Source organism: Rhinatrema bivittatum, chromosome 9, assembly GCF_901001135.1.
Source record: "Rhinatrema bivittatum chromosome 9, aRhiBiv1.1, whole genome shotgun sequence".
Classification (NCBI taxonomy): domain Eukaryota; kingdom Metazoa; phylum Chordata; class Amphibia; order Gymnophiona; family Rhinatrematidae; genus Rhinatrema; species Rhinatrema bivittatum.
The window spans coordinates 137,208,844-137,229,421 of NC_042623.1; the positions used below are offsets into that span (position 1 = coordinate 137,208,844).

Consider the following 20,578-nt stretch of genomic DNA (forward strand, 5'->3'; position numbering starts at 1 on the left):
AAATCAAATCTTTTAAATAAATAGGTTTTGGCAGGATCTGCCCTGTATCTTCTGGATGCTCCACAGCTTACCTCATCCATCTGAGCCTGGGTCTGCTGTAGTCTCTTGTTACTGGTCACATTCTGGGGTAGAGGAGGAGGTCCCCCTGTTCCAGGAGCTCCTCCTGTGCCTTGGGTTGGGACTGGATTTGACCTAAAAAAGAACATAGAAGAGACGTAAGTCTGTGTGCAAGAACAGACAGTTGTTCGTCATTCATGTTCTCCCATTAGCAGTTCAAGGATCAGGGATTGTAATGTAGGCAGCAGCATGTAAAATGGTACGTTAATAAAGGATTTTAGTACATACCCAGGTGTGCTGGGAGGCACAAGTCCCAATATTAAAAACCAGGGAAATACAAGCCCATTAAAAGACACACTTATGAGTGCATTATCACACTTAAGAAATCCCTTGAAATTGATCCTTTCCTTTTTTTGTTAACTGTATTTTCAACCAACTCTGTTGATTTTTCATTAGTACCAGCACACATTATGATATCTATAAGCATAGTTAAAGCTGCATTCTGTAAAAATGTATGCATAGGTCATATGTGTATGTATATATCCAAAATTCAGGCAATATCACTATTTCTTCAATGCTTAACACTTAATACCAAAAGAACACTCCTATCGGAGTGGGATACAAGCACATACCACTAACCCCAATATAGAAAAATAGGTTTAAAGGAGGGTTATGGTGGATTTGAAATAGTATTAGTCAAGCTTATGTAGTAATGACTGGTTGCTAATATGTTTCAATTTAAGAGATATGAAGAAATAAAATAACGGAACTGTTGAAGATCATCCTGAGGATTAAATAGAGTGGTTGTGGCTACAATTAAAGGTATCAAATGGTATTTTAACTGTGTTAATGATTAGATATTGGGAGATACTGCAATTCAAAATATATGTGGGATATTATTTTTAAAATAAGCTTTTGAAAAGTTATTTTCAATTTGTTTATTTAGTGGCTTCGGTGTTCAAGCGATTGGGATTGGGATTTAAAAAAAAAACAACTTTTGGTGGGATTTATAAAAAATCAATAGATTAAATGCAATGGGGGTTTAAAATTCAGAATAGAGGTTATTGTTGTTAATATGAGATTGGTGTTAGGTAGTTCGTTGGATATGTGCCACATAAGGAGTACATTAGATAGAATAACTATATAAACGAGATTAGTCTAATGAATGTGTCTAATACTGTAAAAACAGTGCAATTAGAAACAGTTTAGTTCATTATGGTCTATAGAATGTGATTTAGGAGATAGTTTTTATGAGTGAGTTGTTAGCATGATTGAGTATGTATGGGTGTGAGTGATAGAATGTTTTTAATTGAGATAACTAAAATATGTCGAAGGTTTTATTGTAACCACACAATTAATGTATGGTAAATGCAAATTTGTTGTGTATTGACAAAGTAAGTGGAAGTGAATAAAAATTGTTTGTGATAAAGAAACAGTATAAAAATAGTGGTACCGTATGTGCTTGTATCCCACTCCGGTAGGAGTGTTCTTTTGGTGTGTGTGTATATATATATATATATATATATATAATATAACTTTTTTTCTACTGGGATGTAATTGATTAGTATCTTATTTAATATTTTGGTTTTAAAAATACTTTCAACCAACACTGATTATAGCGATTACAAAATGCAGTCTCATCATAAGAAATTATATTGAGTATTATAGCAGGGGTGGCCAGCTCTGGTCTTCGAGAGCCACAAACAAACCAGGTTTTCAGGATATCCATAATGAATATGCATGCGATAGATTTGTATACAATGAAGGCAGTGCATGCAAGTTTATCTTGTGCATATTCTTTGTGCCTGGGGGGCGCGTTAGGAAAGCGGGCGCTGAACACTCAGTGCCCTCTTTCAGTGCATTTTTTTTGCATCAGTCAATATTCAAAAGCCATTTAGAATGATAACTTAAAGTTATCAGTGTAAATGGCAAGTTTTGGATATATTCAGCCCTTTATCCCGCTAGCTCCCTAATTTAGCTGCTTAGATTTGCAACAGCAGGCCTAAATTTGGTAAAAAAACGAAGGGTGTCCAGCATCCAACTCCCCTCCTTTCCAATCCTCCTGCCAGCATATTAAAAAAACAAAAAGGTGAGCCTATACCCCTCCCTATCTCCTGCTGGTCTGTAAAAACTAAAACAGTGACAGTGGCCCAAGACTCCCCTCCTTATGCCCTTATTTGCTTTTCCCCATAATCCTAAGGGTCATCCCCCAGAACCCCAAAAGGTTTCTCCAATCCACGCGAGGAGGATATGGTCTAACCCCTTCCTGCTCAGCTGAATTCCAGTTGCTGGGAGCATTTAGTATTCATTTGTTCACTGCACTGTCCGTGAAAGGACCACTCCCCTGTTCAGAGGTGAGTTTTTGAAACTACCACGCATTGCCAAGTCTAGCTAAGTACATTAAGGTGCTGTTCCGATACTGGTAAAGCATGTACACACCATCAGCAGATGATATCTGTGGCCTGAATATTAGGCAACCCTTAGAACAAGGACAATAAATTACCACTGTAGTACAAAGAAAAGAATAAGTCCTTGTGGTGAGTACATTCTTAAATGAACCGTTCAATACTTGCCTATGAGGAATAACAAATAATGCAGATATTTAATCAGAAATAACCTTGATTCTCACAGTACAAAAATCTGTTTCCATAGTGTCACTGGATGATTGAGAAGCTGATTTATCTTCATGCAGTATCTTTGGACAATTATAACTTTCAATAAACCCTTTTTCCATTCTTCTTGCTTTCCAAAATAAACTCTGTAAGTGCTGCTTCCTGTCTATTCAGAAGTGTCTTTTGATTAAACCATTCCTATTCAAGGAGGTAAGACTGTGTAGACAATAATCGTTCAGTTTTGTTTTAGAAGTCAAAAAATCCCAAATATCCAGCTGTTTTACTGCTTGCCTGGATTTCCTGTTTTCTAATTAAGTCCCATAAATTGGAGGAAGAAATGAAGAAAGATGTTGATCACATAATCAAAATTTAATCCAATTCAACCCATCCAGTCCTGCTCCAAACTTTGGACAAGTAGCTCCATGTGCTTGAGATAAAGTTTCTTCATCACGCTTTCAGAGATTCTCTTGGAAGACACTGGCAAAAAGGGCTTATAAAAATGAGCTTCTACGGCTATTTCCTTAGGAAAAAAAACCCCAAAAGACCCCATGACTACAAGTCCCAAAATAAATTTAAAAATAAAAAAAAAAAAGAAATGCAATTGGCCTCAGCCTCATCTGTTAACCTGAATAATTATGCAAAAACATACATCTGTAGCTTGGCAGTTAAAATTCAATTAGCACACAATAAAATGTTTACATACTAATCAAATCAATAAAATCTTGAACCAAATGCTGACTTGTTAAGAGAAAACCTCAAACAAGAAGTATGCAAGGAATCATGCAGACAAAATTCATAACTTGTAAAATCACTGGTCTATGTAATTAAAGACTTTTCATTACAAATAAATTCTAATACACTGTCAATTTTATTATTTTATACAATGACCAAAATTAAAGTTTCTTGCTGGATTCTGGGCTGGGAATTTAACCCAAGCCACCCAGGTAAAAGCCACAAATCCTAACCACTAGGCCATTTGAATTGGAACTATTAATAACTCAGAATTCAACCATATGACCACATGTGTTCTACTGTTTTTAATTTTTATAGTCTGACCAATAGTTTTAAAAGCAGGCTTTCAGCAAATGTTAAATTGCCCTTCCAGAGAACAAAAGACCACTGGCCAGATTTCAATTCTTTGAAGAAAAATTTCAGCCAGTATACAGCTCAGTTCATTGCATTGAGACCTTGTTTCACATTGCTCTCACTGAAATAAAACTACCACTCACAATGGAAAACCACTGACAATGGCCAGCATTTTGCATCAAAGCTGCATCAGGGCTACAACTGAATGAAGCCATTATGAGAAGTGTTGCGGCGGAGGTGGACCCTTGGGCTGAGGTGGGGTTGACGCTACCCGTAGGAGGGATCCTACGGGTCCCCACTGTTGGCTGGCAGAGAGGGCTGATGGATGGAGGCCGGCTGGTGCTTCACCAATACCAGCCCTTGTTCCCCGCGGATTGAGCCTTTGGGTGCCGGGGCTGACTGGACTTAGGTGGCCTCTGCCAGTGGTCATTGATGGGTGGATCGAGGTCAGCCAAGAGGCAGCAACTGGTGTAAGTATCAGTCTGTACTGGATGAGGCAGAGTCCCGGAGACCCGGGCGCCAATAGGAACACAGTCTGACAGAAGGTGCCCGAGCAAGATCAGGCCGAAGCCTGAATGAACCATGTCCAGGCTGACAAAGGCTGAAGTGGCGTCTTTAAGCAAGCTGGGTTCTGGGCTTGCGGCAGTCTGGAAGCAGTGGCAAGCAAGGCTGAGGTCTAAATGAGGAGGGAGTCAAAGGATGGTCAGACGAAGCGGAGGTCCAGGACCAGAGAGAAGCAACGGCGTGGTCAAGCAATGCAGAGGTCCGGGGCTGGAGAGAGGCATCAGATTAGTCAGGCGATGCAGAGGTCCGGGGCTGGAGAGAGGCATCAGATTAGTCAGGCGATGCAGAGGTCCGGGGCTGGAGAGAGGCATCAGATTAGTCAGGCGATGCAGAGGTCCGGGGCTGGAGAGAGGCATCAGATTAGTCAGGCGATGCAGAGGTCTGGGGCTGGAGAGAGGCATCAGAGTAGTCAGGCGATGCAGAGGTCTGGGGCTGGAGAGAGGCAATGGAGTAGTCAGGCGATGCAGAGGTCCAGGGCTGGAGAGAGGCAACGGAGTTGTCAGGCAATGCAGGGTCAAACCAGGTAGCAATCCGAAGGAGAGATGAAGGAACAGGAACACCGGAACAAGGAAACAGGAACGAAGGCAATGAGGATCAAGAACCAAGAACAGAAGAAGCAACGAGTACTCGACTAGCGAGGGGACCTGTTGCAAAGGCAATTGACATTTTCTGGATTGGTGCATAATGAACAATAGCTATTGTATCTTTTTAAATTATTTGATGATGTTTTATTTTTTTATGTATTGTTTTATGTTGTTTTTGATTATTTTATGAATCTTAATTATAAACTACTTAGAAATGTTAATAGCGCAGTCTATAAATAAAAAAAAAATCTATTCTTTTCCTTAGGGATTGACCTGTTTGCCTATGTAGACAGCAGAGGGATATTGCTGGCAGATGATGGCATATATTACATTAGAAGAAGAGCAAGTGAATGAGCCTTAGATATTGTAGGAGATGTTGTTGGGCACTGTGATGGTGTTGCCTGGGTTAATATGTGGGCAGTTGGCATATGGGGTTCTGGCAGGTCTGCTTCCTGAGTTGGTGGTGTTGTACAATTTGTGGTTGCTGGTGAGTATCCGTTTGAGGTTGGGGCACTATCAGTAAGCCAGGATAGGCGTGCCACCCTTGGCCTGTAAGAAGTTGGTATTATTGTTCAGGATGGGTTGTAGATCCTTGATGATATGTTTCAATGGTTTCAGCTTGCTCAGATATAGATAAATAATCTTCTTCCTATCTAAATGCAAACAACAGGACATCATCCCTAAAAGACTAAGGATAAAAAATCATCTAAAATCCACATACCAAACAATCTATGGAGACACATTGTGCTATACTGTCTCCAAGAGATTACTTAGTCACCTAATCACTATCCTATTCAACAGACAGAGCCAAATCAACAAAGAACTCTCAGACCTGGAACATCACATAAGGAACCAATATATCACTGACCCCGCCAACTGAACAGAATTTTTCCAATAAGAGACAAACCATCTACCACAAATATTTCACCATGCTCAAGAAGAAGAAAGAGGCAAAACTATCCATCCTCCTATGTACCAAAGCAGGTCAAGCAATGGATACCCCGAACCGTACCATCATTATCAATCTGTCCAACCACACACTCAGCCAGGCAGAGGAAGCTGTCCTTGCACAGGGACTCTCCTTCTGCCCCACCAAATCTACACAGATAATACAATTCTTCGGTGACCTGGAATCCTACTTCCATCATGTTTGGCTCAAGGAATACTTCTATACCAACCGACACACTGACACATAGCCACACAGAGAAGAAGACACTGACACGCCATACTCAGAACATCAAAAACAGAAAGAAGGGGGATGTGGAAGCTGGGATGTGGGAGTTGAAGCCTAGATTGCTCACAGAGTCCTCTGCCAGGGGCTGCTGGTAGAGATGTACAGATGAGCCTTCTGGTTCTCTGTTGCTAGAAATAATATGGATGCTATGAAAGATCAAACCTAGATGGCTTAGAGTGTCCTTCGCTGGGGCTGTTGGCAGAAGTATGAAATGAGCTTTCTAGTTCTCTGCTGCTTGAAACAGCATGAGGACAGTGGAAGCTCATACATAGAAAATTCATGAAATCCTTTGCTGGGGCTGCTGGGAAAAGCATGCAGATGAACCTTCAGTTCCTCTACTGCTAGAAAGAGTACCAGGCCTGTGAACGCTGAAATCTATGTGGTGCACATTGTCCTCTGGAGTCATCTACTGGGGAAAGTATTCAAATGAGTCTTCCAGTTTTCTGCAACTGGAAAAAGTGTGGGAACTGTGGAAGTTGAAGCCTAGACAGCTTGCAGTGTCCTCTGGTGTCCACTGCTGAGAGAAGTATGCAAATGAGCCTTCAGGTCCTCTAGTTCTTAAAGAGGCCTAACAGTGTTAGGCGATTAATAAATTTTATAAATGAAATGAAATGAAATGAGTGCTAGAGCTGTGAAAGCTGAAACCCTGAAGGCTCTCAGTGTTCTCTGGGGTTCTCTGTTGGGCTCCTGAGAAAAGTATGGGAATTGTTCAGGGGGCTATAGGACCTGAAGTTTAGACATCACAATATCCTCTGAAGTCTTTTGCTATGAGAAGTATGCAAATGAGCTTTCAAGTCCTCTCGTGCTAGAAAGAGTGCCAGGATTGTGAACGCTGGAACTTAGATGGCTCGCATTGTGCTCTTGAGTCTGCTACCCGGTAAAGTATGCAAATGAGCCTTCTAGTTTCCTGTAGCTGGAAATAGTGTGGGGGCTGTGGAAGTTGAAGCCTAGACAATTTGCAGTGTCCTCTGAAGTCGTCTGCTGGGAGAAGTATGCAGATGACCCTTCCAGTCCTCAGCTGCAAATAGACAGTCACCACTTCCTCCTAAGCGTATTATATATAGAAAGAGCATGAAGTACCCTAGCATTGTGACAACAATATCTTGTAAACCCCCAAAATGTTCAGGAATAAATAATGGACAAATGTTTATACAGCGAGCAATCTAATATTATAAATACAATGGATGCATATTGCATATTTCATAGAGCTAATTCTCCAGTTATAGTGAAATGCTGGCTTAGCCAAGCAAAAAGAAATTACCCCCCTGTACTATGAAACAAAACCCCAGTTAAATTTCATTTGATGCAATTGCTTTTTTCATAACTTTTTCTTATGATACAAATTACCGTATATATCTAATCACTACAGTACTGCACTCCAGCAGACAAATCATTTGGACCTGACAGGCAGCCCAGATTATTTAAACCAGACATTTCTCTCCTACACTCCAGAAATGTGACTCATTTCTCCAACTCCTACTCCTCCTGCAATCCCCAAACAGCTAAGGGATTCCCTGTGCATTTCAATAGGATCCCAGCTCCCACTCTTCATCTCCCACCTGGCAGAGGGAGGGAGAAGCGGCAGGAGACCTCTGAATAACTGACTACTACCTTAAACAGAAAACACGCACCCTGAGAAGTTTATTATCAATAATTGTTAGCCTCCGAAGAATGCCTGTTATGTATATATTATTAGTTATTGCAAGTAAAGATAGGTTTCATTTCTGGAAGTCAAATAATTGAAGGTATCCACTCTTTTTTGCTGCTGGCCCTAATTCCCTGTTTTCTATTTACTATTCACTAACTGAGGGGGGAGGGGGGAGAAAGAATTAACAGTAGTTTAGATTTTTTTTTTTTGGGGGGGGGACAAGTCAGGGTACAGTTTCATTTCTCCATTGAGTTAGCTGGCAAGGTTCTCAAGCTTAATCAAAAGATCAAGATTAGACCATCCTCTGCTCATGACTCAGCTCGTAGCCTAAAAGAGACTAAGAAGCAGTGATAAAGGTAGATGTTTGATAATCTGAGGTCCCGCCTCCCAGATTGGAGAAGGCTTCACATTTAATCCAAACACTTTGCGGCTCTACAGCGCATTCTTTTGTCTCGCAGCCAAACACCACAAAGCAAAAGAATGTGTCTAGTGGTCCTTTAACACGATGGCTGCCCCAACCTCCAGGGACCGTCATCGCCTTAAAGGGCTGCCAGGAAAAAAAAAAATGTTGTGTGGCAGAAAAAAAGGAAGCTGAGAGGGGGGTCAGGACTAACCCTCATCTCATCCTGGGGCCATCACTTGAGGTGGCCCCAAGTGCCACAAAATCAAAAATAGACACATGTACACCCTGCTCCTCCCCCAAAGGAAAAATAAAAGTATTGGGGGGTTCAGTGCCTCCCCTCCTTCTCCCCAAAATGTAAAAGAGGGGTCCAGGATCTGACCTCCACCCTACCCTTCCTCGCACAGCCCCTGAATCTATAAAATTAGTAGAGTCCTGCATAAGGGTGCCCCATCGCACCTGGCCCGGTCAGCTCCATTTTTTCAAAATGGCACTGATATGGCTTTCCCCCACCATGTGACTGGAGTAAGGTTCAGGCAAGTTCAGGTCGGCACCATTTTGAATTTGGGTGGAGAGATGCAAAATATTAAGTGTATTGCACAATTTTGCCACGATAGTCCTCTGTCTCGCAAGATACGCTGTTTAAAGTGCATTAGAGCATGACTGTAGCTTGATGCATCTCCCAGTTAGGTCTGGGAGGGTTCAGTAGTATCAGAGTGGAGGAGTAGCTGAGTGGTTAGAGCGATGGGCTGGAAGCCAGGGTTCAAATCCTGCTGCTGCTCCTTCTGATTACCTCAGGTACCAACTTAGATTGCAAGCCTTTGGGGAACAGGAAAATACTTACAATACCTGAATTGAATCCACTTAGAAGTTCCTGAAAGGTGGAATATAAATCAACTAAATAAATAAAAATTGATCACTAGGCATCCTGGAGTCTATATTATGAAAAACTGTCAAAGATTTTCTAGAGGGTAATTTTTCATTTCTTTTATGTTGTAAACAGGTGTTTAGCTGTGTTAAAAGGCTGTTTGAAAATCATGCCTTCCCCCCTCTCTCTCTCTCCCCCTCCCACCTTTGCAGGTAAAAAAATGCACATTGCTCACAGTACACACACTTTTTACTCATAGTAAAAACGGGGCAAGGTTAGTTAAGGGGAGGGAAAGTAAGCATGAGGATTTCATTTTGACATTTTCAGGCATTCTTTCCTGCTTCAAAGCAAATGCAAAGTACACAAATACTTGCTTGCCCCTGCAGGCCCAAATTTTCAAAAGGAAACTCTACAGGGAGTTTCCCTTTGAAAATCAGTTGCAGGCCTATGGATATAATTGTTGGGAGTAGAAATTATTGGTTCACAAAAAAAAAAATAATTTAGGCAGCAATGATAGCTTCACTGTTCATAAGGCTAATGAATGCACAACAATGCAGGCTTTTCTGGCTGAGGAAAGGCCTTAGTGGTTCCAAAAGTCTGCCCCTTTATACATTGGTTAACTACACAGAGAACTGTCTCTGTCCTACTACTTTGCTGGTTTTATGATCACTGTTCTTGTAAAGGCTACGAATCTCTGCAGGGTGTCTATATTCTGCTTCCTCATCTGCTGATTCACTTCCAAGAAATAGATGTTTGTTATCTTCATCATGCAGAAAGATGACATTTCTTCATCAAAATGAGCTAATTCCAAGGGCAGCACCATAGACTAATCATGTTAATGACGTGGGGAGACGAGTGAATGGCTTAAAATTAGGGCTCTGACCATGAGATGCATGTGAGCTTTGGAGTTGGAGTCGAGCTCATCATCACTCAGCGTCATGCCTCGCACACAGAAAGACAGCTTAATTATTTTTACCACTGCAAGTCCTTGAATGCCTTAGCAAAGGACTGTATGCTACTGCAGCAATAATGGACAGTGCAAAGAATGACGATTGCCTTCACCTTACAGCACAGTATGTTTATTTTAAATCTTGTTCCCTATAAAATGGAATCAATGCATACATCAAGATTCCGTTTTTCAAAGGCAGAAGTAGTGGATAAATGCACTCATGCACATTGATTTATTACAGTAAATAAAGCTAACTGTCCTCAAACTCTGGTGTAGGTCCACTAAAGAAAAAGAAGTAATAAGAGAAAAATAATAATTTTCAAACTATTTTACCTGGGTAACTAAGCAGTTACATGGGTAACACCGTTGGTTGAAAAGGGTCAGGGTGGAGGGTGGCGCCAACAGACAACACACAGGGATTTATTTTTTAAATCCCCACTTGTGGTTTATGGTGCCCACTTTGCCCCTGCTGGGGTGTTTCTCTGAACATGTGCTTGCCATGGGGTTTAAAAATTATCACTTAATTAAAGACAAGGTACCCAAATTATCTAAATTTCAGAACATATTTTCAATATTCTTTAACGCAGGAGAAAAAAAACCAAAACAAACAAATGGAAACAAAAATGAAAGGCAATAAAAAAAAAGTAGTTTCCATGGGTAAAACAGCGTTTTACTTACGAAAATGGGCTTTTTGAAAGTTACCCACTCTCTGTATGGATAAAAGTACACCCATTGTTCTACAACATGAATACTTTTACCTACATAAAATAGAGGTGCTCCGGGGGGGGGGGGGGGGGTTTAGGTCAAAGGAGGAAACACTACAGATAGTATTGAATTTCCAACACTACACATGTTGTTTTATGCAGAAAAAGCAGACACAAATCTCTGCAGATACTTTTTCCCACGGCAATAATCAAAGCAAAATTATGTGCATGGCTTTGATTTGATTACTGGTGCTAACCTTGCAGGTAAAAACTACCCACCAGGTTTGTATCAGGGCTGGCAGTTTAATTGTTGCCCCCGTAAAGACATGCATGCGGAGTTGGTAAATCAGAAGTTGCACTTGGGACTCAAACAGTTTCATCCTTGTTTACAGATATATAATCCAATTAGTTAATACCAGTGGAAATTCTCCAGAGGCCCCTATGAATTTCTCTCCCCCCAACCGCCAGCACATCCTACCCTCCTGTTCCAAGCTCCAATGTGGCCTATTCAGCCCATCACAGTATCACAGTCTGCTGCCTCCCCCTCCCCTGCTGCCCCGGAGCCGCATAGACTGCCCGCCCACCTGCTCAGCCCCAGCCCAGGCTAGCCTTCTCAAACCCCCCCCCCCCCCCCCGGACATTACCAGGAGGCTCCTTTTATTGCTCTCTTCCCCCAGACCCAGCAGCCTGCCCTTTCCCCTATAGCCCAGGCCCCAGCATAGCCTGTCCTCACCCTCCAGCAGCCTCAGCACAGCCTGCACTCCTCCAGGCCCAGCACAGCTAGACCCCTAGGCCAAGCCCCTCCCTCTAACCCCAGCACAGCCTGCTCCCCCCCCCCCCCCCTCAGGCTGAGCCCCTCCACCAAGCCACAGCACAGATTCCCCCCCACCAGCCCGAGCCTACCGACCTCAGAGCTGGCCAGTGCAATTTAAAAAAATGGGATCCAGTGAGGCAGGTGTGACTAGGAATTGACTAGGACTATTTCAACTTGTTCATCTCCATGGATGGGGTAAGATGGGTACAGAGCAGGTGAGGGGATGGGGAAGGCAGAAGGTGAGTTTGGTCCTTGGCAGCCCTCCACTCAAAGCAAGGCTGCCAGCCCACAGCCCCAAGCCATAACTGCATTGGGAGCAACCAGGCTGTGCCTCCCCGGAGCTGAGAGGGCTCTGGAGGCAGCTAAATCCCTGGTCATGCCTGAGAAGTCATCAGTCAGTGAGCCTGACAGTGATTGAAGCTTCCTTCTTGTGACCCACTCATGTCCTCTCCACATAGCCACAAGGACTCGAATACCCTTGCCATGGGATCTTATATAGCCCAGGGTCCCTTTTTAACAAAAGCTGTGGTTGCATCTCAAATCACGTGTCCTATATCTCCAGCACTTGTACCAGAGCCTTGCCAATGGCATTGAGGAACAAGTCTTGTTTCATGTCCTGTATAATTCTGCACAATCAATGTCATGCTTTCAAATTATCAATCGATGAGCACCAAATCAATTTAAGAAGGATTATTACAATAATCATGAAATAGCCCAAAACAAATCCTTCGTGTTACATGTATGACTTCTCTAAAATAAGATTCCTTAATTCTCAAAAATAGAGTATGATAGTTCAAACGTTGTGAGGCAAAAAATATTTATGGAAGGAGAGGAACGTTTCATATACAATGATCATGAATCCCCAACAGGGTGATATTGACTCTCAATTTAATCATCAACGAACCTCCTCCAACCAAAGTGTGTAGTGAATGTGCAAACGTTTTTTCAAAAATAAATTTTTCTATATATATCTTTTAAAACATTAATCATTTCACTTGTTTATAAAGGTGAAGTGAATCACTCCAAAATTCCAAATATTTTTTTAAAAAATTTTTTTTGAATAAACACTCCTCGCAGCTTGATGACTGATCCCAATGAAGGGTATAAAGCAATGCTTTCAAGACAACCTAGATCGGCATGCTAGACGGACTCTGAAGGCTTAAAAAAGCTCATGCAACATCCCGACTTATCTGGTGGTTGTGCGGGTCACCGACGCGGCCACGTTTCAGGTCCACTCTCGGACCTTTCATCAGGGAAATTCGTCCTCTGGCGATATCTAGTCGGTCGACGTTGAGCCGTTGCCTACTAGGTGCTTAGCGTGAATCGTCCGATTCTATCCGAGGCTGACAACGCTGCGGGCTAACGGAAGTGTCTTATTTAAACTGATCGCTGGAATAGCTGCGTATTTGAGCATCAGAAAAACTGAATACGTGTTTCCAAGATTCCATCGGGAATCACGTATAACAAGATGCTAGAATCTGTGAGAAACCAAAATATCAATCGATGAGCACCAAATCAATTTAAGAAGGATTATTACAATAATCATGAAATAGCCCAAAACAAATCCTTCGTGTTACATGTATGACTTCTCTATTCCAGCGATCAGTTTAAATAAGACACTTCCGTTAGCCCGCAGCGTTGTCAGCCTCGGATAGAATCGGACGATTCACGCTAAGCACCTAGTAGGCAACGGCTCAACGTCGACCGACTAGATATCGCCAGAGGACGAATTTCCCTGATGAAAGGTCCGAGAGTGGACCTGAAACGTGGCCGCGTCGGTGACCCGCACAACCACCAGATAAGTCGGGATGTTGCATGAGCTTTTTTAAGCCTTCAGAGTCCGTCTAGCATGCCGATCTAGGTTGTCTTGAAAGCATTGCTTTATACCCTTCATTGGGATCAGTCATCAAGCTGCGAGGAGTGTTTATTCAAAAAAAAATTTTTTAAAAAATATTTGGAATTTTGGAGTGATTCACTTCACCTTATAAACAAGTGAAATGATTAATGTTTAAAAGATATATATAGAAAAATTTATTTTTGAAAAAACGTTTGCACATTCACTACACACTTTGGTTGGAGGAGGTTCGTTGATGATTAAATTGAGAGTCAATATCACCCTGTTGGGGATTCATGATCATTGTATATGAAACGTTCCTCTCCTTCCATAAATATTTTTTGCCTCACAACGTTTGAACTATCATACTCTATTTTTGAGAATTAAGGAATCTTATTTTAGAGAAGTCATACATGTAACACGAAGGATTTGTTTTGGGCTATTTCATGCTTTCAAATTAAGCATAATGATACAGAGATGACTTGCTCAACTGAGTCAGGTAGAAAAAAGGTGAGCAATAGAGGGCACAGCCATCTGCGACCGACAGGAGCAACACAGAGCTGGGAAGAAGACAAGAGAGAATGCTGTCTGGAAGAGGACTATGTAAATGCCAATGCTACAACTACCAGTAGGATCTACCACAGATGAAGCAGAAGCTTATGTTTGACAGTTCTCTGGGCTCATGACTTCAGAGTGGTCTGAGGGTATATGTTTTTCTGAAACTCCAGCCTGCCACCCATAAGCAAGTCCTTGATCCTCTTAGGGGACCTGTTCATGGCTAGGTGTCATTGGGCAGCCTATCGTGCTGAAAGCTGCCAGCCCTAGCTGCAGGCCACATCTCCACTGTGAGTCAACCAGACTGCTCCTCATCAGATAGTCAAACCCCTGGTCAAGCCTAAAAAGTCCTCATTCAGTGGCTCCGACAACAGCTGGAACAGCTGAGACCAGGTAACAGTCCAGCAAAAATGGTAGAGGATTGCCATTGGCATCCAGAATCTCCACATAAGTGGTGTCTGATTTTTGCAGTATGCTGTTATATACGCTGGTTATGATAGGCTATGTATAAGGCCCTGGTCCTCATTGTCCAGATCCTCAAGGGTGCTGAGGGTCCCATTGTCCAGACTGAGGTGGAATTGCAGGATGTGATGCTCTATGACATAGATCAGTGTTTCAAACCAGTCCTGGAGTACCCCTTAGCCAGTCTGGTTTTTCAGGATATCCACAATGAATATGCATGAGACAGATTTGCATGCACTGCCTCCATTGTATGCAAATATGTCTTATGCATATTTGTGTAGAGATCCTGAAAACCAGACTGGCAAAAAGGTACTCCAGGACCAGCTTGAAATACATTGACATAGATGATCCTGGCATTCTTCCTGCGTATTTGTCAGTGGCATTGATGGTGATAATGGACGTGCCAATTGGCTTGTCTTCATTTGTTCTGGTAGTCCATGCAGGTAGGTGTACACCATTCCTCAGGTTGCCTGGCAGACAGGATGTTAACCACCTGTTGCTCATGGACTGGATCCTGCTCTCACTCTTTGCTGATGAAGAAACTTCTCAAATGGTTGCATCCCTGGACTTAGGCTCTCAAAGTTGCAAGGTGACAGATCTGCACAACATAGGCATGTTGGGACTGGGGATCCCATTGCATCCACTCTGGGTGCCAGCTTCCTAAACAGGGACCACTTGCAACTAGAAAAAGAATCAGCAATCTCATTTTGAACCCTTGGGACATGCTTAGTTCATGCAGCCACAGACACTTTAACACACATTCCCTTAGGTGCTTAGACATGAGAAGGTATTTGGAAGATTGACAGTGTGGACCACCATCATGCTAGCACACCAGCATGTTACCCTCCTGCTGCTCTAGAGATCACCTCAAATGTGCAGGGAAACCGTGATGGGAAATAGCTCTGGCAAGGCGATACCACCCAAGGTATGAGCTCCTCTAATTCACCCTTAACTTGATGATCCCAGAAGTATCTGGAAATAGTTCCAGGTCACTGTCAGACAGTAAGGTGGCACCCACACTGAGACGGCATTAAGAATTTGTATGGGGGAGTGCTAGCGAGCCATCTGAGGCTTAAGCCGTTGAATCACCATTAATTTTGAAACAGCCTGCATAGCTGCAAAATCTGGGGGTGGTTTTAATGCGCATGCTATTCAAAAATTATCAAAAGTAAATCATGTGCATAGTTTCCCTTTTGAAACTTAGACTAAAGTACATGCATTACAATTGCTTGTATACTTTGTGCTTACTCTTTTGTGCAAGAAAACAAAGAGGGAAAATGATGTGTGTACTTTTCAAAATGTTGTGCACTTGCATTAATTTCCTCCCTCAACCTAAATACATAAAGGTGAATTTTAAAAGCCCAACATGCACCAAAGCTGGGAGATACACGCAGAAGTCGGGCCGGCGTGTGCCGCGTGGATTTTAAAAAGCATGCGAGTATGCACATATCTCCTGGTGCGTGTACAAAAACTTTTTTGCAAAAAAAAAGGGGTGGGGCGTGGGTGAGGTCTGGATGGGGCAGGGGCGTTGCTATTCTATGGATGGCGTGAGAGTCTTGAAACAAAAAAAAACAAAACTAAAGTGGTTAGCAGGTTTTAAGGATTGGGGCTAACAGGGTAAAAGGTAGGCTACTTAACCAGGAAGGTTAGGAAGTCCTGTCTTTTACCTGGGTGAACTGGGGAAACCGGTAATTGTGTCAGCACAGGTGCCTACTAAAATCCCCTCACTTGCACAATAGAGACAGCATGCATACATATAAAATTGTGCGCACGTGTATGCACATACAGCCTATTTTATACCATACGCACATATATGCGCTTATGCTATAATATGGCTGCGTCCTTTGGTGTGAACTGGCATAAGCGTGTACATGTGCGCCCACATGACTGTTTCAAAGTTACCATCGTCCTGGCTAATAATGTTTTATCCCATACATTGCTTTAATTATCATAATCATTTTAAACAACTCATCTAGCTGATAAATAAGTAGAAAAAGAAGATGCTATTTTCAGAGACTTCCTCTTCCAGTTCAGGTCCTAATAAAAATTAAAAAATAAAATACTTATCTCCTTGACCCTGCCCAGAAACAGATCACCTGGGTTCAGATAGCCTGCTGCTTAGGAAGAAGTGTTTAACACTGGTATGTTTGAGTGATGGGTCAGTTCTCCTTCTCTGCTTTCTGGAGTCGACACAGCAGCAGGAAGATCAGCTGAAGAGGAGAAGGTGGTGAGTGGGGCTTCCAAAGAGGAGTGGTGGGTTATGGAAGTAGTCTGGGGCACATCTAGTGGAAGTTTTGACTTGATGTTGGAAAGTAATACCCCCCCCCCCCCCCCACCTTTGACCTTAACTGGTCAAGCCAGAGGTGGCTCCATTTTGGAGGCCTTGGTAAAGATGGACACATCTGTACATATATCCTCCAGAGATCTGTGTTGCCAAAGCCAGAGAGTGGATGGAATTATTTAGGCCCAGGATTCCTCTTTGAGAGAAGTCAAAACCAGAGTGGAGAGTTTGCAAAAAGAGGTTAAGGATTTAAAAGTAGTGAATTCTAAGATAATCCAGGATAATCTGTCACTGCACCAGAAAATGGAACAATACGAAACTTTTTCTAGATCATTAAACCTACATTTATTGAATTTTCCATGAAATGTGGATTGTTCTCTAAGAAATCACTTTAAAAAGTAACTTACAGAGATTCAAGGACTGCCTCCCTAAGTGACAGCCCCAGTCAGAAAGATCTTTTACCGTCCTTATTGGAAGCCTCAGGAGGTATCAGGTATGGGAATGGATAAGTTTATCCAGCTAACTTGTTTCCGCAGCAACTGAAAATGGACTTCTGAGAATTTTCCAGCAGAGGAAGGTCAGTATAAGTATAACGGTATTCTAAAGTATGTTCTATGCATTACAATGAGGAATTTTATATGCTTTACAAAGAGGAAATTGACTAAAAGGACAAGAGGTATGAGGACTATTAATTGAGTGACAATATGGTCTAGTTCAGTAGTGGGTATATATTAAGGGGGAGTATAAAATATGCTTTCCATGAGGATTTAGGAATTCTGGAAATGTGAAGAGACAGAAAAAGTGGAGAGACATAGCCAGAACCACCCACAGTGGTGTAACTTATGCGAGATGCTGTGGTTGTTACGAATCCTGGCCACGGGACTCTACGGCCAGGCTCTCACCTTCTTCCCAGTGTGCTTCGTGCTCCTCGCGAAATTCCCTCGCTCTCTTCAGGGCCGCAGCTAGGCCTCTCCGCGGCGGTGTCTCCACGAGGGAGACGCCGCCAAGCTCCGCTCCAAAACCCTGCCTCCTAGGCGCGTGCGCAGGAGATCCAAATGTAAAGGGCCCATGGCAGGGAACTAGAGTCCGGCCCCCCGAGTGACATCAGACGCCGGCAGATATAAATATCCAGCACCAGCTCCCAGTTCTTTGGCTTGCAATGAGGTTCACTCTTCTGAGTCATTAGTTGCTGCGTTCCTGATCCTGATCCTGCTCCGGTTCCTGCTTCCAAGTCCTTGCTCCTGTCCTGGATTCCTCTCAGTTGGTCTTCCTGGTTCCTGACTTCGGCTTTTATCCTGGTACTCCGTGTCTGCTGCCCGTCCTGATCCTTGGTTCATCTCTGGCCTTTGCTGTTCTGCTGTCTGCCCCGACTTCTGGTCTGTTTCTTTGTTGTGTTTTTCTGCTACCTGCCTCGACCTCTGGACTTCTCTTCGGATCCTTCTTCTCCAGGAGACCGCACCTAAGTCCAAGCGACCCGGCTCCCCAAGGGCTCCACCCAAGGGGGACCTCGGGCTTCCAGTGGTGAAGCTCCAGTTGGTCTCCTGGCCTTGATCTGCCTCCCGGCTACGGACTCCACTGTGGGTGCCTGCTCAGCGGTCCTTTCATCATCTCCTAGCCGGCCCAAGGGTCCACTTCATAACAGATTCATAACAGTGGTGCTATCACAAGACCTTAAGGAGTCTGAGAAAAGAGAACTTCAAGAAGTTGGAGATCGAATTCAAAAAGAAGAAACTGTTTTGGAGGTCTGCAGGATCAGAAAAGACTGCTGTGCCTATGTGGAGATTCAGTATAGGGGTGGGGAAGCTGCATCTGCCTAAGGATGAATTGTCCTGGAGCCAATCCTGACTTGTGTGTGAGTAACTGAGATTTTAAAGAGAGACTGAGTTGTTTGTGGGTCTGCAGCGGATCTGGGTGGATGAAGAAAAAAAAATCTAATTTTTGGGAATTAATTTTTTGAGAATGTAGACTGTGCTTTTGAGATCTACACTATTTTTTCTGCCTTCTCTGTTGTACTGCACTGAAAACCGTGAAATGTTGTTTATCTTCCTAAATGGTTATTTTTTTGACGTAAACTATTTTTCTTTTGGAACACTACTTTGGTGTGGGCCTTGTGTTTCTTCAAGGTATCTTTGGCTCAGTTTGGCCTTGCAGGTAAGCCTGCCCCCGATTCACAGACCTCCAAGTAAATTCCTCCACCCTGTTTGAATGCACCCAGTGGCTCTCTGGGGCTGGGAAAGTAGCCTCCTGGCTAAGGGGTGATACATAAAACATTAAACATAAATAAAAGTCTGCCCATAGCCATTACAAGAATAGAAGTAAGGCCTGCCAAAGCTGGAGGGCTGGAGAGGATGCATGCTCTGTGCACTCTGAGGGCCTGACTAAATTAATCTAAACTTTATGCACAGAAAACCCTGCTTAATTTAATATTTCTATTTTATCTTATGTGCGTAATTGGTGCTTTGAAAATTTACCTGGGGATTGTGCATGCAAATGTACATGCAAAACCTTATTTTGTGCATATTTTTACCCACACTGCAAGTAGATATTCTAGGGGGACCGAGCTGGGGCAGGGAAAGAATTTACACACACACATTTGATTTTAAAAAGTAAGCACATAAATCAACATGCAGAAGGTTATAGCATCTGATATATATATATATATTTGATGATTCAAAATGTCATATTTTATCCTTTTTAACGGAAAATCAAATAGGTTCTGTGATAATGCACAAGACTGCTTTCCTTAATTTCAGTTGGTCGTTTGACACTTTCTTCATGATTCAGCAGGGGATGGGAGGGGAAGCAGTGCCTGACTGTATCCGACTCGTGCCAGGATATGTTTTTATTTACTTGGTGGGGAGGGGGGTTAGGAATAGGAATTGGGAAGGGGAGAAGGGACTGACTTTAAAGTGGGCTATGTATTATGCTTGCTAGAACTAAAAAGGGAAGAGGTTGCCTTCTATTTATTTAAAAAACTTTCTTCTCGTCTTCTCCACCATTTAAGGCAAGGTACATAAAGATGCACTGTGAGTCCAGTGTCACTGCTTGTATGCATCCATTTTTGAGCAGATGGGTCTCACATCCAAACCAATGAGAGACGTGTGAGGACCTCCAGTGGATCCAGAGCCACAGTTCATCATCTAACATGATTACAGCAATGGGGCATCATCAGGTTTTGCTCATGGAATATTAAGGGATTAAATAGTCTGGCTAGTTCCATGCAACCGAAATAGTACCAAATGATACCCTAAAATTGCAAGCAAGCAACAAGTATGCATAGATTTGAGGTGTCTGTTATACCAAAAGATGAATAAAGGGAAAGAAAATGATAAACACATGTAACCGCTCTTCGGCTGTTGACCCCAGAATGCAGCGGGCGCTCACAGTACCAGGGCCAAATTATCTTGTCAGACCTTTGATTCTTTCCTCCATTCCAGGAATCTTTTACCACCATATTCCTACCCACCCAAAGTACTATTTTTCCTACTTTCCTGTCACCAGGAAGAGACATTGACTCTGGGGATCATTCTCTAACGGTATCACACGCGATACCTTTTCGTGTGCGATAGCTAGCTGGGGGCGAAGTCGCGGCGGATTTGGCCCCCGGAAGAGGAGGAGTCGGGGTGGCACCAGCACTTGGAGTTTTCCTTCATTGTATCAAGAGATTGAAGATTTATTTTTTTTGTGATTTTTGAATCAGATAAAGTATTTCCCGAGTTACAGCAAAGTTTCATTTGAACACCACTTCAGCCTGCTACTTTCAAGAACAAGGACATGTCAGCTGAGCAAGTTGGAGTGGGTACACTTGGAAGAACGATTGTGATTTGTGAGAGACTAAGAGTTACCGCCCCCAAGAGACTAGGACTCCAGAGGCTTGTTCACCTCCCGCCGGTCCATGTATCGTGTTTGATTGAAATATGTATGAC

The 20,578-nt window shown here is 42.9% G+C and overlaps 1 protein-coding gene across 1 annotated transcript in view; it reads right to left on the reverse strand.

The window, feature by feature from the left end:
- The window catches only part of LOC115099574 (vesicle-associated membrane protein 1-like), a 51,761-nt gene extending 33,772 nt beyond the window's left edge, over positions 1-17,989 (reverse strand). Inside the window, exons 1-2 of the mRNA XM_029617307.1 lie at positions 17,823-17,989; positions 72-192 (exon numbers count right to left, since the gene is read on the reverse strand). Coding sequence (XP_029473167.1) covers positions 72-192; positions 17,823-17,989 — 288 coding nt within the window. The remainder of the gene's footprint in view (positions 1-71; positions 193-17,822) is intronic.
- Positions 17,990-20,578: the final 2,589 nt, after the last annotated feature.